General features: G+C 38.5%; 2 protein-coding genes across 2 annotated transcripts in view; one reads left to right on the top strand and one right to left on the bottom strand.

The window, feature by feature from the left end:
- Positions 1–16715, top strand: part of LOC114242736 (xibalbin-1) — a 481172-nt gene that overhangs the window by 273822 nt on the left and 190635 nt on the right. The gene's annotated exons all lie outside the window — the stretch shown is intronic.
- Positions 1–16715, bottom strand: part of LOC114242732 (uncharacterized) — a 34562-nt gene that overhangs the window by 4630 nt on the left and 13217 nt on the right. Inside the window, exons 4-6 of the mRNA XM_028173997.2 lie at positions 7205–7370; positions 6714–6803; positions 5950–6039 (exon numbers count right to left, since the gene is read on the bottom strand). Of these exons, the coding sequence (XP_028029798.2) occupies positions 5950–6039; positions 6714–6803; positions 7205–7370 (346 nt within the window). The remainder of the gene's footprint in view (positions 1–5949; positions 6040–6713; positions 6804–7204; positions 7371–16715) is intronic.

The following is a 16715-nucleotide window of genomic DNA, read 5'->3' as shown; positions in this document are numbered from 1 at the left end:
ATGATTATGATTATAATAAATAAAAATAACTAGTCAGGTCATAAGTATTGTCACACAGTAAAAACTTTTCTTTTAGAATGCTGGCCACAAAAAAGTTTATTGAATTCGAATTTCGAATTGTTCCTGAAAATAAAAATGTATACTTTTAGAATTTTACTCATTTTTAAATATGGAGTGGCCGCTTAAAGAAAACCGTGTTGCAGTTATTGCGTTGCATCGTTGCGGTTACGCGCCAATTCAAATTTTTAACATAGTGAAAAATTTGAATATAACCAAAAGATTCGTTTATCGTACTATCAAACGATACAATGAAAACTCTAGTGTAGATGACAGGTCAAGAAGTGGTCGCCCTCGGTCTGTTAGGACTCCAGCAGTGATAAAAGCTGTGAAGGCGCGAATTCAAAGAAATCCCAAACGTAAGCAGAAACTGTTGGCCCTTCAGATGGGGTTAAGCAGAACCACGGTGAAAAGGGTGTTAAATGAAGACTTAGGGCTTCGGGCATATCGAAGAAAAACAGGACATCGTTTGACTGCTCGTCAAATGGACCTGAGACTGAAGAGATGCCGCGCTTTGTTGAAGCGGTACGCGGGAAAAAAATATCGGGAAATTCTTTTTTCGGATGAAAAAATTTTTACCGTAGAAGAGAGCTACAACAAACAAAATGATAAGGTGTACGCACACAGCAGTGAAGAAGCGAGCAACCGTATTCCGCGTGTCCAACGAGGTCATTTTCCATCCTCGCTCATGGTATGGTTGAGAGTTTCTTATTGGGGCTTAACAGAGGTACATTTTTGTGAGAAAAGTGTAAAAACGAATGCAGTTGTGTATCAAAATACAGTCCTGACGAACCTTGTGGAACCTGTTTCTCATACCATGTTCAATACAGGCACTGGGTATTCCAACAAGATTCGGCGCCAGCTCATAGAGCGAAGAGCACACAAGACTGGCTGGCGGCGCGTGAAATCGACTTCATCCGGCACGAAGACTGGCCCTCCTCCAGTCCAGATTTGAATCCGTTAGATTACAAGATATGGCAACACTTGGAGGAAAAGGCGTGCTCAAAGCCTCATCCCAATTTGGAGTCACTCAAGACATCCTTGATTAAGGCAGCCGCCGATATTGACATGGACCTCGTTCGTGCTGCGATAGACGACTGGCCGCGTAGATTGAAGGCCTGTATTCAAAATCACGGAGTTCATTTTGAATAAACTTTAGTGTCATAAGAATCTATGTTTTGTTAAGTTCATTTTGGTATATGAATGGTTACATAATGAATAAGCTTGTTTCAATAATTTTACATTAAACATGTGACAGAATTTATGACCTGACTAGGTATATTTAACCACAAGGCAGTAAAAACAACACCTTCAGTACATAGCAAAAAGGACAAAGTTACACTCACGACCACGCGACTCCAAGTGATTTTTTTCTTTGGTATTATGGTCGCCAGAAACATAGAAGATAAGATAAGTGCAATCCAAATGCCAAATATCAATAACAATGAGTTCAACTGAGATAAATCTAGTGCTATGGCAAATTAGGCATGTTACTACAATTTGTCTTACATAGTTAACAAGCATTATTTGGATTTGCCTTTAATTTTCTTTGAATAAAAAGCATCTTAATGAACAGGGAAGTATTCAAAATGGGCTTCTTAACTGCTTATTGCCGACATTATCGGTTACCTCATCGCGAGAGCTGTTAATTCGTTTAATGTCTTGTATAATCCTCACCATTAAGCAAGGTTCGTACTAAGAAATTGAGTACGGGCTTGTGTGACTTAGAAGTTGAAGAAGACACCTAATAATTTTATTTGGTAAAATTTGTTCATGACCAGATTCAATCAAGTCAATGAAGATAAGGTATGTATTTTGATGAAGTAGTTACTATAAATATAAATACATCTGGTCCACACCCTTGTCTTCTCTATTCCTCTATATAGTGCAGAGACGTGGACATTCAAAGCCGCAGATAGGCAGAGAATCGACGCTTTTGAGATGTTGTGTTGGCGACGTATGTTAGGAATACCATGGACGACCTGCCGCACCAACATCTCTATTCTCAAGCAGTTAAAATAGAAAAGACTCAACGTCTATGCACAACCTGCCTACAAAGAATATTGCGGTATTTTGGTCAAGTTGCACGCAGGGATACCAGCAATTTGCAACGCCTTGTGACCAGTAAAATCGAGAGAAAAAGGCCTAGGGGTAGAGGTCCTACACCATCGTGGACACGACCTGGACACGGCGGAGCATACGCTCGCTGTCTGCCCCGCGTGGGAGGTGCAGCGCCGTGTCCTGGTCGCAAAGATAGGACCTGACTTGTCGCTGCCTGGCGTCGTGGCGTCGATGCTTGGCAGCGATGAGTCATGGAAGGCTATGCTCGACTTCTGCGAGTGCACCATCTCGCAGAAGGAGGCGGCGGGGCGAGTGAGGGGAAGCTCTCCTCACTACGCAGAAACCCGCCGCCGCCGAGCAGGGGGTCGGGACCGGGGTCGTATCCGTGACCTGGCCCCCTAAGAGCTAGGGGTCCCACCCGTTTTGTGCGGGGAGAGACCCAGACGTGGGGTGGCGTGCTTTGCACGCCCACCCGCAATAGGAAGCCGGGTGATGGTAGACCGCGTTCCCCCGACCGCTCTGGGGGAAGGTGTAACGCAGCACCATCAAAGCGGGCTCTCGGCCCGCTGAACAAGGGAACCGGTGGTCGTGTCGCTGGCGTCCGTGGGACGGTGGGATGGATGTAATGTGCTCTGCGTCAACCCTGTCCCGCCGTTTCAATAGCCCCGACTGGGCTCCGGCCCGGTCCGAGGTAGGGCGCCGGTTGTGAGCGGCAGGAGTTTTTAGTGAGGTTCAACTCCCACATACCCCACCTGCCGCGCGGGTGGGGATCCGGCGATTTTCTCCTGTAGAAAAAAAAAAAAAAAGGGGTAGAGGTCCTAAACGATGATCGGACTAAATAGCGGAGGAACTAAAAATACCTGTCAGCGACGCACTCCACCAAGCTACAGAACGGGATCGATGAAGACAGTTAGTTGACGGAATCAAACGGAGTCACGATCCTCAGCAATGAGGGACAGATTGAAGAGAGAGAGTTACTGAGTATTATAAAGTGACTGTGGCCACCCACCTTGAGACATGAGGTCGATGTCTAATATACATAAATTCCAAAAAGAATCAATAAATCAAATCAGTGAAATAATTATTTACTGTCTGTCTGTTTATTTGTTCGTGCACAACTCCGAAACTATTGAATGAATTTTCACCCAATTAGACTGATCGACAGAGATTAATTCAGAATAGAATCTAGGAATTGTTTTACTAAAATCGGACAATGCAATAAAGTTATCGTCATTTAAAGATCTTTGTAATCTTGATCTTGATATTTTTTTTATTGTTAGAAGTAATATTTTTAGTACGAAAATTACTTTTTGTTAAATTACACTCAACCACTGTACCTAGTCCAGCCACAAGTTCTGTTACAAATGAAAATGCATTTTTGAAGATGAAGTAATGTAATGTTTTAAATGAATGTACTATTATTGAAATTTATACGAATCTATGGATTTAAGCACTGCTTCACAAAGGAAGTTTCGCCACTGCTTGCTCCAAAGATTTTTTAAGAGACTCGAATGTCGCGTGTCGTTTAGAACAGGCCCTGTCCTCCAAAACCTACCATAATTTGAAGTCTACATGGTCAACCCTATAGACCCTATAGACTCAACCCTACTGGCAGGATGCGCGTGCACAACACCGGGAACCAATCACAACTCACGGCTTGTGACACGATGCGGGAAGATCAAATCATGTAATCGATATGGCCGGTGCCATTCCCGTTTTTGCCTTGTTCCCCCAAACAAACCCAAATTGCACCTCTGTTCATGTCAAGGTCAGAGCTCACGACTCGTGCCGATTACTATAATTAATATTTCGTATAATTAGCAAACTATCGGTTGCGATTCACCGAGTCATATGTATGTTTTATCTATGGTACCGCCTCGACTGAGTTCAGCCCTGTACAATGTTGCGACTCTGAAGAAGGCCGCATAAACAGTTTACCTTATTGTAAAATGGAAGCATTAATCGGTATTGTGTACCTATTATTTATTCATGGCGAGTATTATTCGCTAGCACGCTCCAAGTCTAGTTTATTAGTTTTGTTTTGTTTTGTTTGGTTTTGTTTACGAACTGTTTTAATAGTATTGTTTGTGTTGGGAATTAATTTTCTAATTTAGTTTTTAATAAGTACTATTGACATTTCTCTTATTGCGTCGTCATTGTTTTTACTTTGACATAAACGTTCATTTTCTTATACACAGTATTTTAAGCAGGTTTGGGTTGGATTGAATATAATGATAATGATTTTTTTAAGTATTGGAGATTTCGACTATGAGTCAATCAAATGAGAGTCTTAAAAATTGGTGTGGTTATACCGACATTTTGTATTTAACTGAATAAAAATATCAGTGATAAAATGGAAAATTTTAAAAGTACTAAATTCGGTCGGTTCGATTTACTTCAAAAAACAGCTGATTTGAAGTTACCCGTCTAGGTGCGAACCTTTTATTTGAGACGGACGGGTAATATGTGAAAATAGTAATACATATTAACAAAATGTACAACATTTTTCTACATTATTTTTTTACATAGCAAATCGCTACTGAGTAATAGTACTTACAATACCGGCCACAAATATTTAACATCGTCCTTTAGAAAGAGACTATCGCCTAATTTCGTATTCATAGAGCTTTCTCTGTCACACACTACTTATCTCTCTTTCAAACGTCAAATGCTGGTACTGTACGACATCATTCGCCTGTACTCGTATTGTCTTCATTTGTTCATAGTTAGACTACTTATTATTACAATATATCCTCCTGATATATTAACGGTGCTTTAAGGTACCACAAGCACCGGTCACTGTCCTCCTCGAACCCGTCGCTTGCGGCGAAGAGCTCGACGAGTGAGTTAGCCCATAGACACAACCCACTGAGTTTCTCGCCGGATCTTCTTAGTGGGTCGCGTTTCCGATCCGGTGGTAGATTCTGCGAAGTACTGCTCTTGCTAGGGTCAGTGTTAGCAACACACCCGGCTTGAGCCCCGCGAGCTCACCTACACGTCAAGGACAAGCTGATATAGCCTCTCAAGGCTATCAGCATAGGTAGAGTTTTTTATTATTATACAATAATATATTTTATTGAGTCACATTTAATAATACAATTATCAAACTCTATTATATTACGTAAACCCTTATGAGTTGCAAGTCTAGTCGTAGCTATGGAATTTACAGTCAGATTTAAATTAAATCACAAATGTTTACTAGTTTAGTCGAAGACGTGTTTGCGGTTGCCTTAAACGACTTGGCGGAGGTCAAACTTTAACTTAAAGTCACGTTGTGCCGGCTCATTTATCGCGTCTGTTCTAAGCAGTCCTAAGGCTAGACTGAGAAAGTCTTGTTTGATTAGTTACGGTTTTGCGATTGAACCCAGAAGTATTTATAATTTCGAATTAAATTTATTACTTATATCTTTGGACTCAGAGAAACAGATGGTTCTTTTATGCTGTTACCGCTGAATTTGAGTTCTTGGGATATCAGTTCGAAGATTCAGTTAAACCTTTCAAACCAGAAGACATGATTACCTCGCGGCAGATTTCAATAGTAAAGGGTACCGATTTATGCAGGTTGGTAAACTATTTCCAGTAATTACGAAAAAATATATAAAGGAACTTTGAAGATCAGGGTTACTTAGGGTTTTAGTATTTATTTATGTTACCCTTATTAAGGAGCGCTTCGTTCTATGATTATGTCTGTTTCGCATTGTAATATCATTAAGTTGGACTCGTGTTCCTAAGTACATTTCCTAATATTGACTGTTACTACACTTAGTATTACGCCTTCGCCTAATTTTGGGTCTAATTTTCTTCTTTTTAATTTTATACGTAATTGCTTACCGTAAAGTTTACGTGACTCGTCATCAGTTTTATTAAAGCTTTTGACATATTTTTCGACTTGCACCGCCGCGAACGTGCCCCAGTTTTTCACTGCAAAATTAAATAGGCTTAGAAGACGATGTGGACCTTAAGCAAATCCATCTATTTGCAGTCAATATATTAAAAACACAAACTAAAGCAGCGACGGTACTTTAAAACTACAATCTACATATTAATACCTGAAGCAAAAACTTTGTATCCCTTTTTACGAAAATTGCGCGGACGGAGGAGTAAGATAATTTTCCACACTTATAGAGAATATAGAGAAGAAGTGCACAGTGCTAATGTTTTTTTAAAATAATGCATAAAAGGTACATTAAATCAATAAAGAAAACATTACACACACTACGTACCATGTATTTGACGCACACACGCGTGCATACTATTTATTGTTAAACTTTTGTTCTTGACGTCTGTTGTCAAATTGAAAATAGAATATGGTTTGTCTTTGTTAATATTTTTTATAGTGTATTGCGAAATTTGTGATTATAGAAGTATAAAATACAATCATAATAGTGTACAAACTTACAATTCCAATTAATTATAGTCGAATTTCGACTACTGGGGGACCTCTAGTTATATTTAAATGCGGTTGAGTGTATATTGGATGTTTAAACGTATTTACAGTTATATTACGGTTTGTGTAGACCAAATTCGTAAGCGTCGATGTCATCCCTTTTAGATGATTTGGAAACTGAATTATAAAATCTTTGCTAAGGACTTACTTAAGTAAATATGAATTGGTGTGGCTACAACAGAGTACATTACAGTCGCTAATCTTCCCCATAATGTTTGTGGGAGTGGAGCTCCAATACCTGAAACGCAGTATGAGAGATCACTTCGTAAAAATGCTTGAGACAAAAAAATATATTTTGTAGCTTGCTAGGGACTCCTTAAACCAGGACGCCGCGTTAGTTGCATTGGCATAACTATGCCGCTGCGGTCGTATATTTCCGTTTCAGCTTCGGAAACGCCATTGTCTTTACGCACTGTTAATTTATACAGATTCTCGTTTTATTAGTCGAATAATGAATAAGTATACTTAAAAATATAAATCTATTTCAAATTTTGCTGATATTCTATTTATTTAAAGAAAAATCAACTAGTAAGCTTGTCCTAAAAATAAGGTATTTTTTGAAATGTAAAACTTACATCATTATTCTTTATGAATAAAATCGGTAGTTCTATTGGAAATTGTACGTTTTTATTTACTTACCAAACACCGCCATGTTATAAATGTTAAATAAAAATGTTCCAGAAAGATTCCATAGCTGTCCTGTATATAATTTAGCGCCATTACTGTTCGCTGATTCGGTGAGACGCCTTTGTTCGTCCATACGTTTCATTATTGCTTGCTTCCATTTGGGCGAGACTAAGCTGATCTGAAATTGGCAGGTAATGCGACCTCCATATTAGTACTAAGGACCATGCTGTTACAGCTACAATGGAATTCAATGGTCTTTACCTACGAAATTGCCGTTAATTCAACAGAAAGATAAAGTTTTTTTTTGTAAAATTTTGTTATTTCTATCAATCATAACATGCATGTGGCATCTCATGGTAGTCGATGTTGCTCTACCAGCCCCGTGGTAATTTTTCGAGATCCTGTTTCGAAATTAGCTCGAATACATGGAGGACGGCAAGAAGGACGCCTATGCATTCAAGTTTCGAATGTGTATAAGCGTCTATGTGTAGAAATCAGGTAATAGGGCAATAGTACTACTGTGGATGATAGACACAGCAGCATTTCTAGGTGGGTCATATCCTCGTATGATGTTAGTAATAGTTCTCCGGAATTCGAAAAGGATTTGAGATCCGGGATCCGGAAACCACTCAACACCAAGTGAACGTCGAGTTTCTCTCTACTCGAGTGCTAAAGAAACCTTTTAATTTATCTTTTTCCAGGACTGACGACCGTTGGTAATTGAACAATTTATTGAAATTGCCAGTCACCGAAATTATTGCAGCTTCTATATCTCGTGACTCTCTGTTAAATCTTTCTACTTTAGAATTTATTGTCTCAGCGGATGACCAGCTTAGCTTAGAATCCCCAAGAAACCGGGTTGTAGCTAAAGATTTAAGGATAATGGGTCCTTCGGCCTACTCAATTTCGATGGAAGGTTTACTTGGATTTGGACTGGATTGTGTTGTATGGTACTTAATAATTAAATCACGATGCATTATTTATTTTTATTATTGTTATTGTTTAGATTGTAAATTGTAAATTGATTAGATTGTATTCTTCTACCCACTCATGTAAAGCTTTCCTTCCTTAAGAACGGTTAGCTGGTAGAAAACTCAATTGTTAAGTTAAGCTCGCCATTTTTATATCTTATCGCAATTACTGTAATATTAACTGTGTGTGTAGAATAAAGAATAAAGATGCGTGGCATACGTTGAGCATACATTTTGATTCAGAGAAATATAGACTCGTAGATGCCCTGTAATGAATAAAAATATCGAGATTGGTTCAGCAATTCCGGAATAATCGGCTTAAACTCAGAAGTTGAAAACAAATGTTTTGACGTATTTCAAACCCATTAAATCTTCTCTGATATGGCTGAAGTTTAATCCCTACGTATCGCGGTTTTCTACATCATTAAACCCCATCACGGAGTTAGTACCAGTGATTTTCTATAAGACTGCACTCAAGGATTTTGTACACTTCCTACCAAAATTATGTGTTATTGTAAATTTATTTATTAAAATTTAAGTTTAGAAATAAAAAAAGAAGTAAGTTGTTTAATTTTAGAAATTGTTATCTATAGATAGCATTATAATATTTAAATAGTCCATTCTAGTTTCTAATATAGGTTTCTAGATTTCTTATTAACATATATTCAAATTTATAGCTTTATTATTAGTTGCCGCCATCTTTAATTTGAAGATCGGACAATATAACCGCCTCTATTTACACCGCTAAGAAATTTTCACATTCAAATTCAGCGCTTGCATTTAGTAAAACCGAACAAAAAAAGTTTTGAACAAACAACAGATTGTTTCTAGCATGTTCGTTCGCATTCTATTCAAATATGCAGAAACAAATAAACTCTCTTCGCCGAAGTTCCTCTTGTTACGAAACATTTCGAATATCGATTCGATATGTCTAAAAAGGATTCACGAATTGGAGTTTATTCGAGGAATTCATTGTGTGTAAATTAAATTAACAAAAGCTTTTTTCGACAGGTGACCCTCGTTAAAACACAAAGTTATAGACCGTCGTCCTTGACTGAAATATCCTTAAAGTTATTGAAGGGCATGTTTGTACAGATAATTTAGTCTAATGTAGTTATTATGATTGGCTTAGAAAGTAATCAATGTGTGCAGCTAGTAAACAAGTTTATTTATTTATTATTTAGTTCGAGAAAATTAGTGTAAATTTATTACGATCCAAAGTCTGTATTAATATTAAATTAGACATAAGATGTGGTTTAAAACTACTAAATAAACTATATACTTGCACCAAACTAAAAATAAAACTAGATAATGTAAAAAATCGACCCCAAATCGCTAGTTCATATTTGCGTTGTGTAGATCCAGAAAAGTATGGCGGATTAGATTTGATAGCTGCCTATAAGATGATAGAGACGAAATGAAATGTTGTAATAGGGCGATTTGGAACTAAAATCGATCGGTAAGTCTTTGAAAACAGCGTCAGAAACTTTAGTGGAGAAAGGCACGATACGATAAGCCTCCTATCGTAGCCGGAATAGCCAAGTTGCATTGCAAGTACCGGTCACATTTCGATGTGCAAGCATGTTCTTAGTGAACCGCGATTCCGATCCGGTGCTAGATCCAGCGAAGCACTGCTTGCTAGGGCAGATGTTAGCAATTCTTTCAGGTTAAGCCCAATCGTGGTTACTGGGGCTAGACAAAAACAGGATATATATTACAATATAGTCGATATAAGATTGTGTACTGTCCGCGTGGACAGATGATATAAGCTTAAATTGGAGCTGGGGGACAATTATCGAAATTGGTTTTTCTTTCGTCAGTGGTTCTCTTTTGGGTTTCCGATACTTCTTTTAGATAGTTCTAGAACAAGAGCGGCATCACACGCGTGTAACTGGATGGGACCAGTCCAGCCATTTTGAACTAACCTCATAGTATGGTTGTGATTGGGGAACGAAGATCAACGCCCTTGTAACCATACATGTTATACATTTACATAAATTATACGTCAAATAATAAGCGCAAAAAGCACTTGTTAATACTAAGAACTTTGAAGATTTTTTTTCGAATTGACTGAAAGTTTTTTTAAGTACCACGAGTACTGTCCAGTTTTATTGGCCGCAAATGTATCAATAATTTTAGTTCGGTTACCAGCCCATTAGGCAGGTGTTGTCGAGTGCAGAGCCAATATGTGCTGTGGGCGGAGGGTTGACCTTCCCTCTTATCGCCCAGTTCAGCAAATTAATTTTGGCTCACATGGTGTTACACTAACACTTCGTGTTAGACGGACGCTTTGTGTTCCAGAAAATTGAAGAGTCGCGCGATAAATTTTCGACCAGTTATGTAATACCATTGGAACGAAAAATACAAACTTGTTCAAAATATTGACAACTCTTTTTTTTTTTTTTATTGCTTACATGGGTGACCGACCTTACAGCCCACCTGGTGTTAAGTGGTTACTCGAGCCTACAGACATCTACAACGTAAATGCGTCACCCACCTTGAGATATAAGTTCTAAGGTCTCAAGTATAGTTACAACGGCTGCCCTGCCTTTCAAACCGAAACGCATTACTGCTTCACGGCAAAAATAGGCAGGGTGGTGGTACCTACCCGCGCGGACTCGCAAGAGCTCCTACCACCAGTAATTACGCAAATTATATTTGCGGGTTTGATTTTTATTACACGATGTTATTCCTTCACCGTGGAAGTCAATCGTGAACATTTGTTGAGTACGTATTTCATTAGAAAAATTTGTACCCGCCTGGGATTCGAACACCGGTGCATCGCTTCAACACGAATGCACCGGACGTTTTATCCAAGCCACGACGACTTCTCTCTCTCTTAGAAGAACGTACTCTTAGAGGAATTAACTTAGACTCTCTCTTAGAAGAATGTATTTTCATTTCGTAGAGATACGCCGCCTTAATTTACTAAATTTATATTCAGGATAATTGCAAATGTATATTTCTGAATGCTTCACGTTCGTGTTCAGAATAGCTCCACCCAGTAAATTACTCTAATGGGTTATGTCGTTAGTCTTCAACAGATTATTGAATGAAATCGAAATAATTCTGAAAGTTTAAATAAAAATAAAAAAATTGACGTCCTATTTGAATCTGTTTCTCGAACAGACAAGAAGTTCGGGGCTTCTGAAAAAAATGCACATCACATGCATAAACATACTGCATGCTTTAAACAAAGGAACTTTTTTGCATATTTTTTTTGAACCGTAACAATTTAAGAAAAAAAAAGTCCAATGATATTTCCTAAGATCTATCAATTAACATCGGACAGGTTTTTCTTAATTTTTACATCACGAACACATGTTTAATCAACCTTAAGTTAAAGAGCAGGATTTTTAATGAACGAAATAATAATGAAATTTCATCAATTTATGTATCGATATTTAATTAAGCGCTTCTGTTTCTGATAAATAAATATATAAATAAATTAGGCCCAGCTCACTCATACGTGCACATGCATTATCCCATACTAAGGACCACGACTTACTGCGGCATCCGCTGCGTAAAGTCAACGTTAATAGCTTTTTTATGAGCCCATAAATACCCCTTACCCCAATCGTTTATACCAAAAATCTATTTTCTTTAAATTCTCATCCGAAAACACCTTATAACGAAAATACGAAGAAATTGAACTTATAGTCACACACATGAAGCATTGACGTTCGTTAGATGTTCGTTAAACGCATTCAAGCTTCTTCAGGGTATTTTTCACGCATGGTTAGGTAATGCAAAGAGTTTCATGCGTGAACAAATTCACGGCCCATTTTAAATTAAGGTTAAGTGATGTCCAGTGCCCTTAATCATCATAACATATATACATAAATGCTGCCACTTTAGTTATATTAGTATTAATAATGTGTTTGTGGCCTAATAGGCGGGTACTAATTTTTCTGATCAAATGCGTACTCAACAAATGGTCACGATTTACTTCCACGGTGAAGGAATAACATCGTGTAATAACAATCAAACCCGAAAAATTATAATTTGCGTAATTACTGGTGGTAGGACCTCTTGTGAGTCCGCGGGGTTAGGTATCACCACCCTACCTATTTCTGCCGTGAAGCAGTAATGCTTTTCGGTTTGAAGGGTGGGGCAGCCGTTGTAACTATACTTGATACCTTACAACTTATATCTCAGAATGGATGGCGCATTTACGTTGTAGATGTCTATGGGCTCCAGTAACCACTTAACACCAGGTGGGCTGTGAGCTCGTCCACCCATCTAAGCAATAAAAAAGATACTGTTCTTACTGATGGTAAGTCTTCTTGTAGGCCCAGTGAAACCGTAATGCGTTTTGATTTGATGGGTGCGACAGCCGTTGTACTATACAACTGAGATATCAACCGTAGAGTTGATGTTAAAGAGCGATCGGTATATCGTGTTCTCGGAAGGTTGGCTGAGTGGATATACCAGTGGGACCACAAGGGAAGTCTGATAACTTACCGGCCGCAATGGTCGACAAAGTGTGTTTGTTGTCGTCTAGGCAGTCCCATTTATTACACCTTTCTACTAGGTATTATGCCCCAAAAATATTTTTGCGAAATTTTATTTGAATCCATACAGATCTTTGCGTGATCGTGTGAACACTAGCATAGTTTATTTCGGTGACATTCGAAAAATAGTTCTTTAGAAATGTTACCTGTAAGTTTATTTAGCCTTTAATTAAAGCTGACTCGGAAAAATGTTTTTACGTTATTCAAAATCTACCGAAGTACAAAATACCTTTAGCGTCATCTTTGATGTTTTTTGTTGCCTAAGTAACTCCAGATATTCCGGTCGATATTCCAACCACAAAGAGATAATTTTATTCATATTCAATAATAAATATAAAAAGGGTTTCTTTTGTAGATCGCTGAGGGAATGTGCATTCCGAAATGGCTTTCGGTCCCTACACTATCACTTTCGGCTATTTCTACTGAATACCGTTCGAATTAGGTTCCCGGAATACCCGGTGGAATACTGCTTACGTAAGCCGCCTTTCACTGTGAATTACACGGATTTGCTCTAGATAGTTCCTGGAATATTTTGTCATTTAAAATATATAAAATAGTATAAGCTTTCCGCCCACTACATCTTAAGTAGTTAATGGTCGAGTTGAGGAAAACCATACAAGGTAAATGATGATAATCGCCTTTCCGACGTCCTGACGGATCCATAAGATCCAATAACTATTGCATTAGACGCCTTCAGCTCTAACACTAGGAGCAGGCTTAGGGATTCTGGTAACCGTACTCGTCGAACTCGGCAAAGAGTTCGACGTGCAACTTAACCCATGCATCAGTCCGCTGAGTTTCTCGCCGGATCTTCTCAGCGGGTCGCGATTCTGATCCGGTAGTAGATTCATTCACTAAGCAGCTGCTCTTGAGTTGTTAGGTCTCCTCTGGAGGCGCTCGGGCAGCTGTTAGTAAATCCCATCCCTCCTGGCTGAGCCTTTGCTCGCCCACCTATTCTGGTGAATCTGGAAAGGTCTCCGGGCCACCAGTAATCCTTTAATCCGAAAAAAAACCAAGGTAAATGCATGCCATGTAACAAAGGGTAAATAACTAGATGAATGCTTTGCTTTTCATAGACATAGTGGATGGCAAAAAATAAGATAATCTGAAAATTTTAAATATAAAACCTTTTGTGGCCTCTGTCATTCTTTGTCTTAATTTATTGGCTTAAAGTGGCAGAGAGTCGGTATTTTAGATAGACTGACTGTATATTATGAACGTTCGTTCACATTCGTGTATCCAGCAAAAGCGGAAAAAGCTGCAATATCTCGCTTTTGTATTAAATTTTTGTACCACAAAATCCTTTTATCGTTACAGTTTTAGTCAAAAGCTGAACTCTGAAATATCTCGCGAAAGGTTTTCCGATAGAATGAATACTGGATTAGGCTTATGTACTTTTGATGATGGCGACAGAATGCAACACGACGCGTTGAGCTGAAAATAAATCACATAAGATAACGGAGCTTGGAAACGAAAGCCAGCGGAGCTTTTGCCCGCTTTTTGCGCGTATTTGAGTGCTTTAACACGAAAATACGTTCAGTCAATATTTCCTTGTCATTGAGCGATAAAAACGATATTGTATAAGAAAAAAATATTAGACTGGTAATTTAAAGAAAATTCTGATTTTTATAATTGAACATGAATTGCGTTTTTTTCTGTGAACAGACAAGTTAGCAGCCTGAAAAACAAGTGTCATAGTATTAAATATATTTTTAATTTCAATGAATACATTTGGAATTTAGAATGTAAGAGCTTTAAAACTCAATGGAAAAAAATACTGTTCTAGCATAGTGTATCTTCCTTACAACCTGAATACGGCCTTTGGATAATGACATGGTTATCCTTCGATCAATAATAGTAATCGAAATGCAAACCTGTGATTTATACCATACCGTGGACTGTCTAACTAAAAAATACAAACTAAATAAATCTGATTTTGCAGTAGGCAGCGGCTTGACTCTGCCCCTGGTAACCACTCACCAGCAGGTCGGCCGTATGCTCGTCTGCCTACAAAGGCAATAAATAAATAAAAACACATGACAATTCCGTGGCAGCATAAGCAGGATAGCCCCTACTTGTGGTGTGTGTTCGTATTTTGTATCCCTCCTTTTAGTTTAGATTTCATCGTTTATTATTCTCATCACTAACAAAATAATCCAAACATAAAGCTACCCTAAGTTCGTTAACAAAGTTGAAGATGTTTTTGTGTTCGTATCTTCGAGCGAAATCGTGTTTTATGAAAACATGAGACCGAATGATTACGGTAATAAATCAGAACGATAATGATCGGGGAGAAACGAGGTGTATTTTATTACTTACAAAATTATTAATTTCGTCTCATAAATTAATTCAGACCGGTTTGCTATCGAATGCCCACTAATGCATTGTTGTATGTTTGTATCGGATGTATCTTCGAGGTAACGTTAGGTTTTGTTGTGGAATATGATTTTATACAATATCGTCTACGGCCAATGGAATTTAGGGACCAGAGAAGCTTATTGACACCCAATGTGGAATGCTGTCGTCAACTTTGTGATACTAAGACCCAAGATTAAATTATAGTCACGATTTCAGAAAGAGAGTCCACTGAGTTTCTCACCGAATCTTCTAGGTGGGTCGCGATTCCGATTTGGTGGTAGATTCACGGAAGCACTGCTCTTGCTAGAGCTAGTGTTTTTTTTTTTCTTAAATGGGTGGACGTGCTCACATCCTACCTTTTTTTTAGACTCAACGATCTGCAGGTGTTGAGAGCAGAGCACTAAACGACTCCCCTGCACTCTTACACCCGACGTCCAATCTCCGTCCGGGGACAGAACCCGGTCAGAGTAGGGGGGTTCCGGCGGTCAACACTACAACCAGACACGCGGCGTCACCCCGAGGACACCCGACCGACGGGTTGTAGAGGCGATAGTCGACGACCAACGACGTCGTACTCCGCGGTACGGCGGCCCTACCAGGCCGCCCAGGCGATGCAGCTGGTGTTCCGGGATACCCCGCTGGGCCAGAACCAGCCTGCCGGGTCGGAACGCGAGCTCACAACCTTCCTAACCTAACTGGTGTTAAGTGGTTACTGGAGCCCATAGACATCTACAACGTAAATGCGCCACCCACCTTGAGGTATAAGTTCTAAGATGACAGTATAGTTACAAGTTAGCAAGTTTTGTAAAGTTGAGTCCTGTAAGTTCGACTGCCCGTCCGCGCGTAGTTCGAATACCCAAGTAGGCTACCGCTGATTAGGTAGGGAAAAAAAGAAGGAAACGCGTCGTTATGTCTTAGCGACAAACATGGACTCGTGGTACCTACTATAAGTCTGTATTGTACGAAAGACAAAAGAATAATTTGTAAGACAATAAAGTAATGATTTGATGTTTTTAAATTTTCTGATTTGCTACTAATACCAAAAATATAGTCTGGCCAAAAAACCTTACTTTAAGTTTATATTCCTTGTATTTCTTTTTGAACAATACACGAAAACATCATGACCTTTTTTTGTTTATGAAACAAACAAACGACGCTACGGATATCTGAGATAATTTAGATATTTGATTCTCAAAGGATTCCTTTATAGCCAAAGAAATGGAGACAGCGATTGAAATGAATACGGCGACCGCATATTCTCCTATTTTGTTCTTATTAAAAACATTTCGTGGAATTTTATTCACTGTACACGGGATTCGATATTTGTACCGATACTGAGAGGCATTTCTGATAATGAAAACGTAAAATTATACATTACTTAACTAGACAAAGATAGTTTTGCAACTTGTTTTGTTATATTTGTTCAGGTAATTTCAGTGTACAGTGTGTTGTGTGTTATATTGAAATTATTGATTGACAAAATAAAACCTATTTTATTTTTAAAGGTTTTTAAACGGTAGGCGTTTTTTATCTTTCTCTTTTATTTTTCTTTAAGAAGGAGGCCTGTGAGGCCTGTGTAAGCACAGTCCTCTTTTTCTTACTTATTACTTTTAAACCTCCAACGTTTAAAAAAAAGTTTAAAAAAATAAAATAAATTCCATCCGAGTAGATATTGTTAAA

This window comes from Bombyx mandarina, chromosome A1 (assembly GCF_030267445.1).
Source record: "Bombyx mandarina strain Sakado chromosome A1, ASM3026744v2".
NCBI classification, from domain to species: Eukaryota; Metazoa; Arthropoda; class Insecta; order Lepidoptera; family Bombycidae; genus Bombyx; species Bombyx mandarina.
Note: the sequence above shows the minus strand (reverse complement) of the source record. Positions and strands in the feature narration are given on the sequence as shown.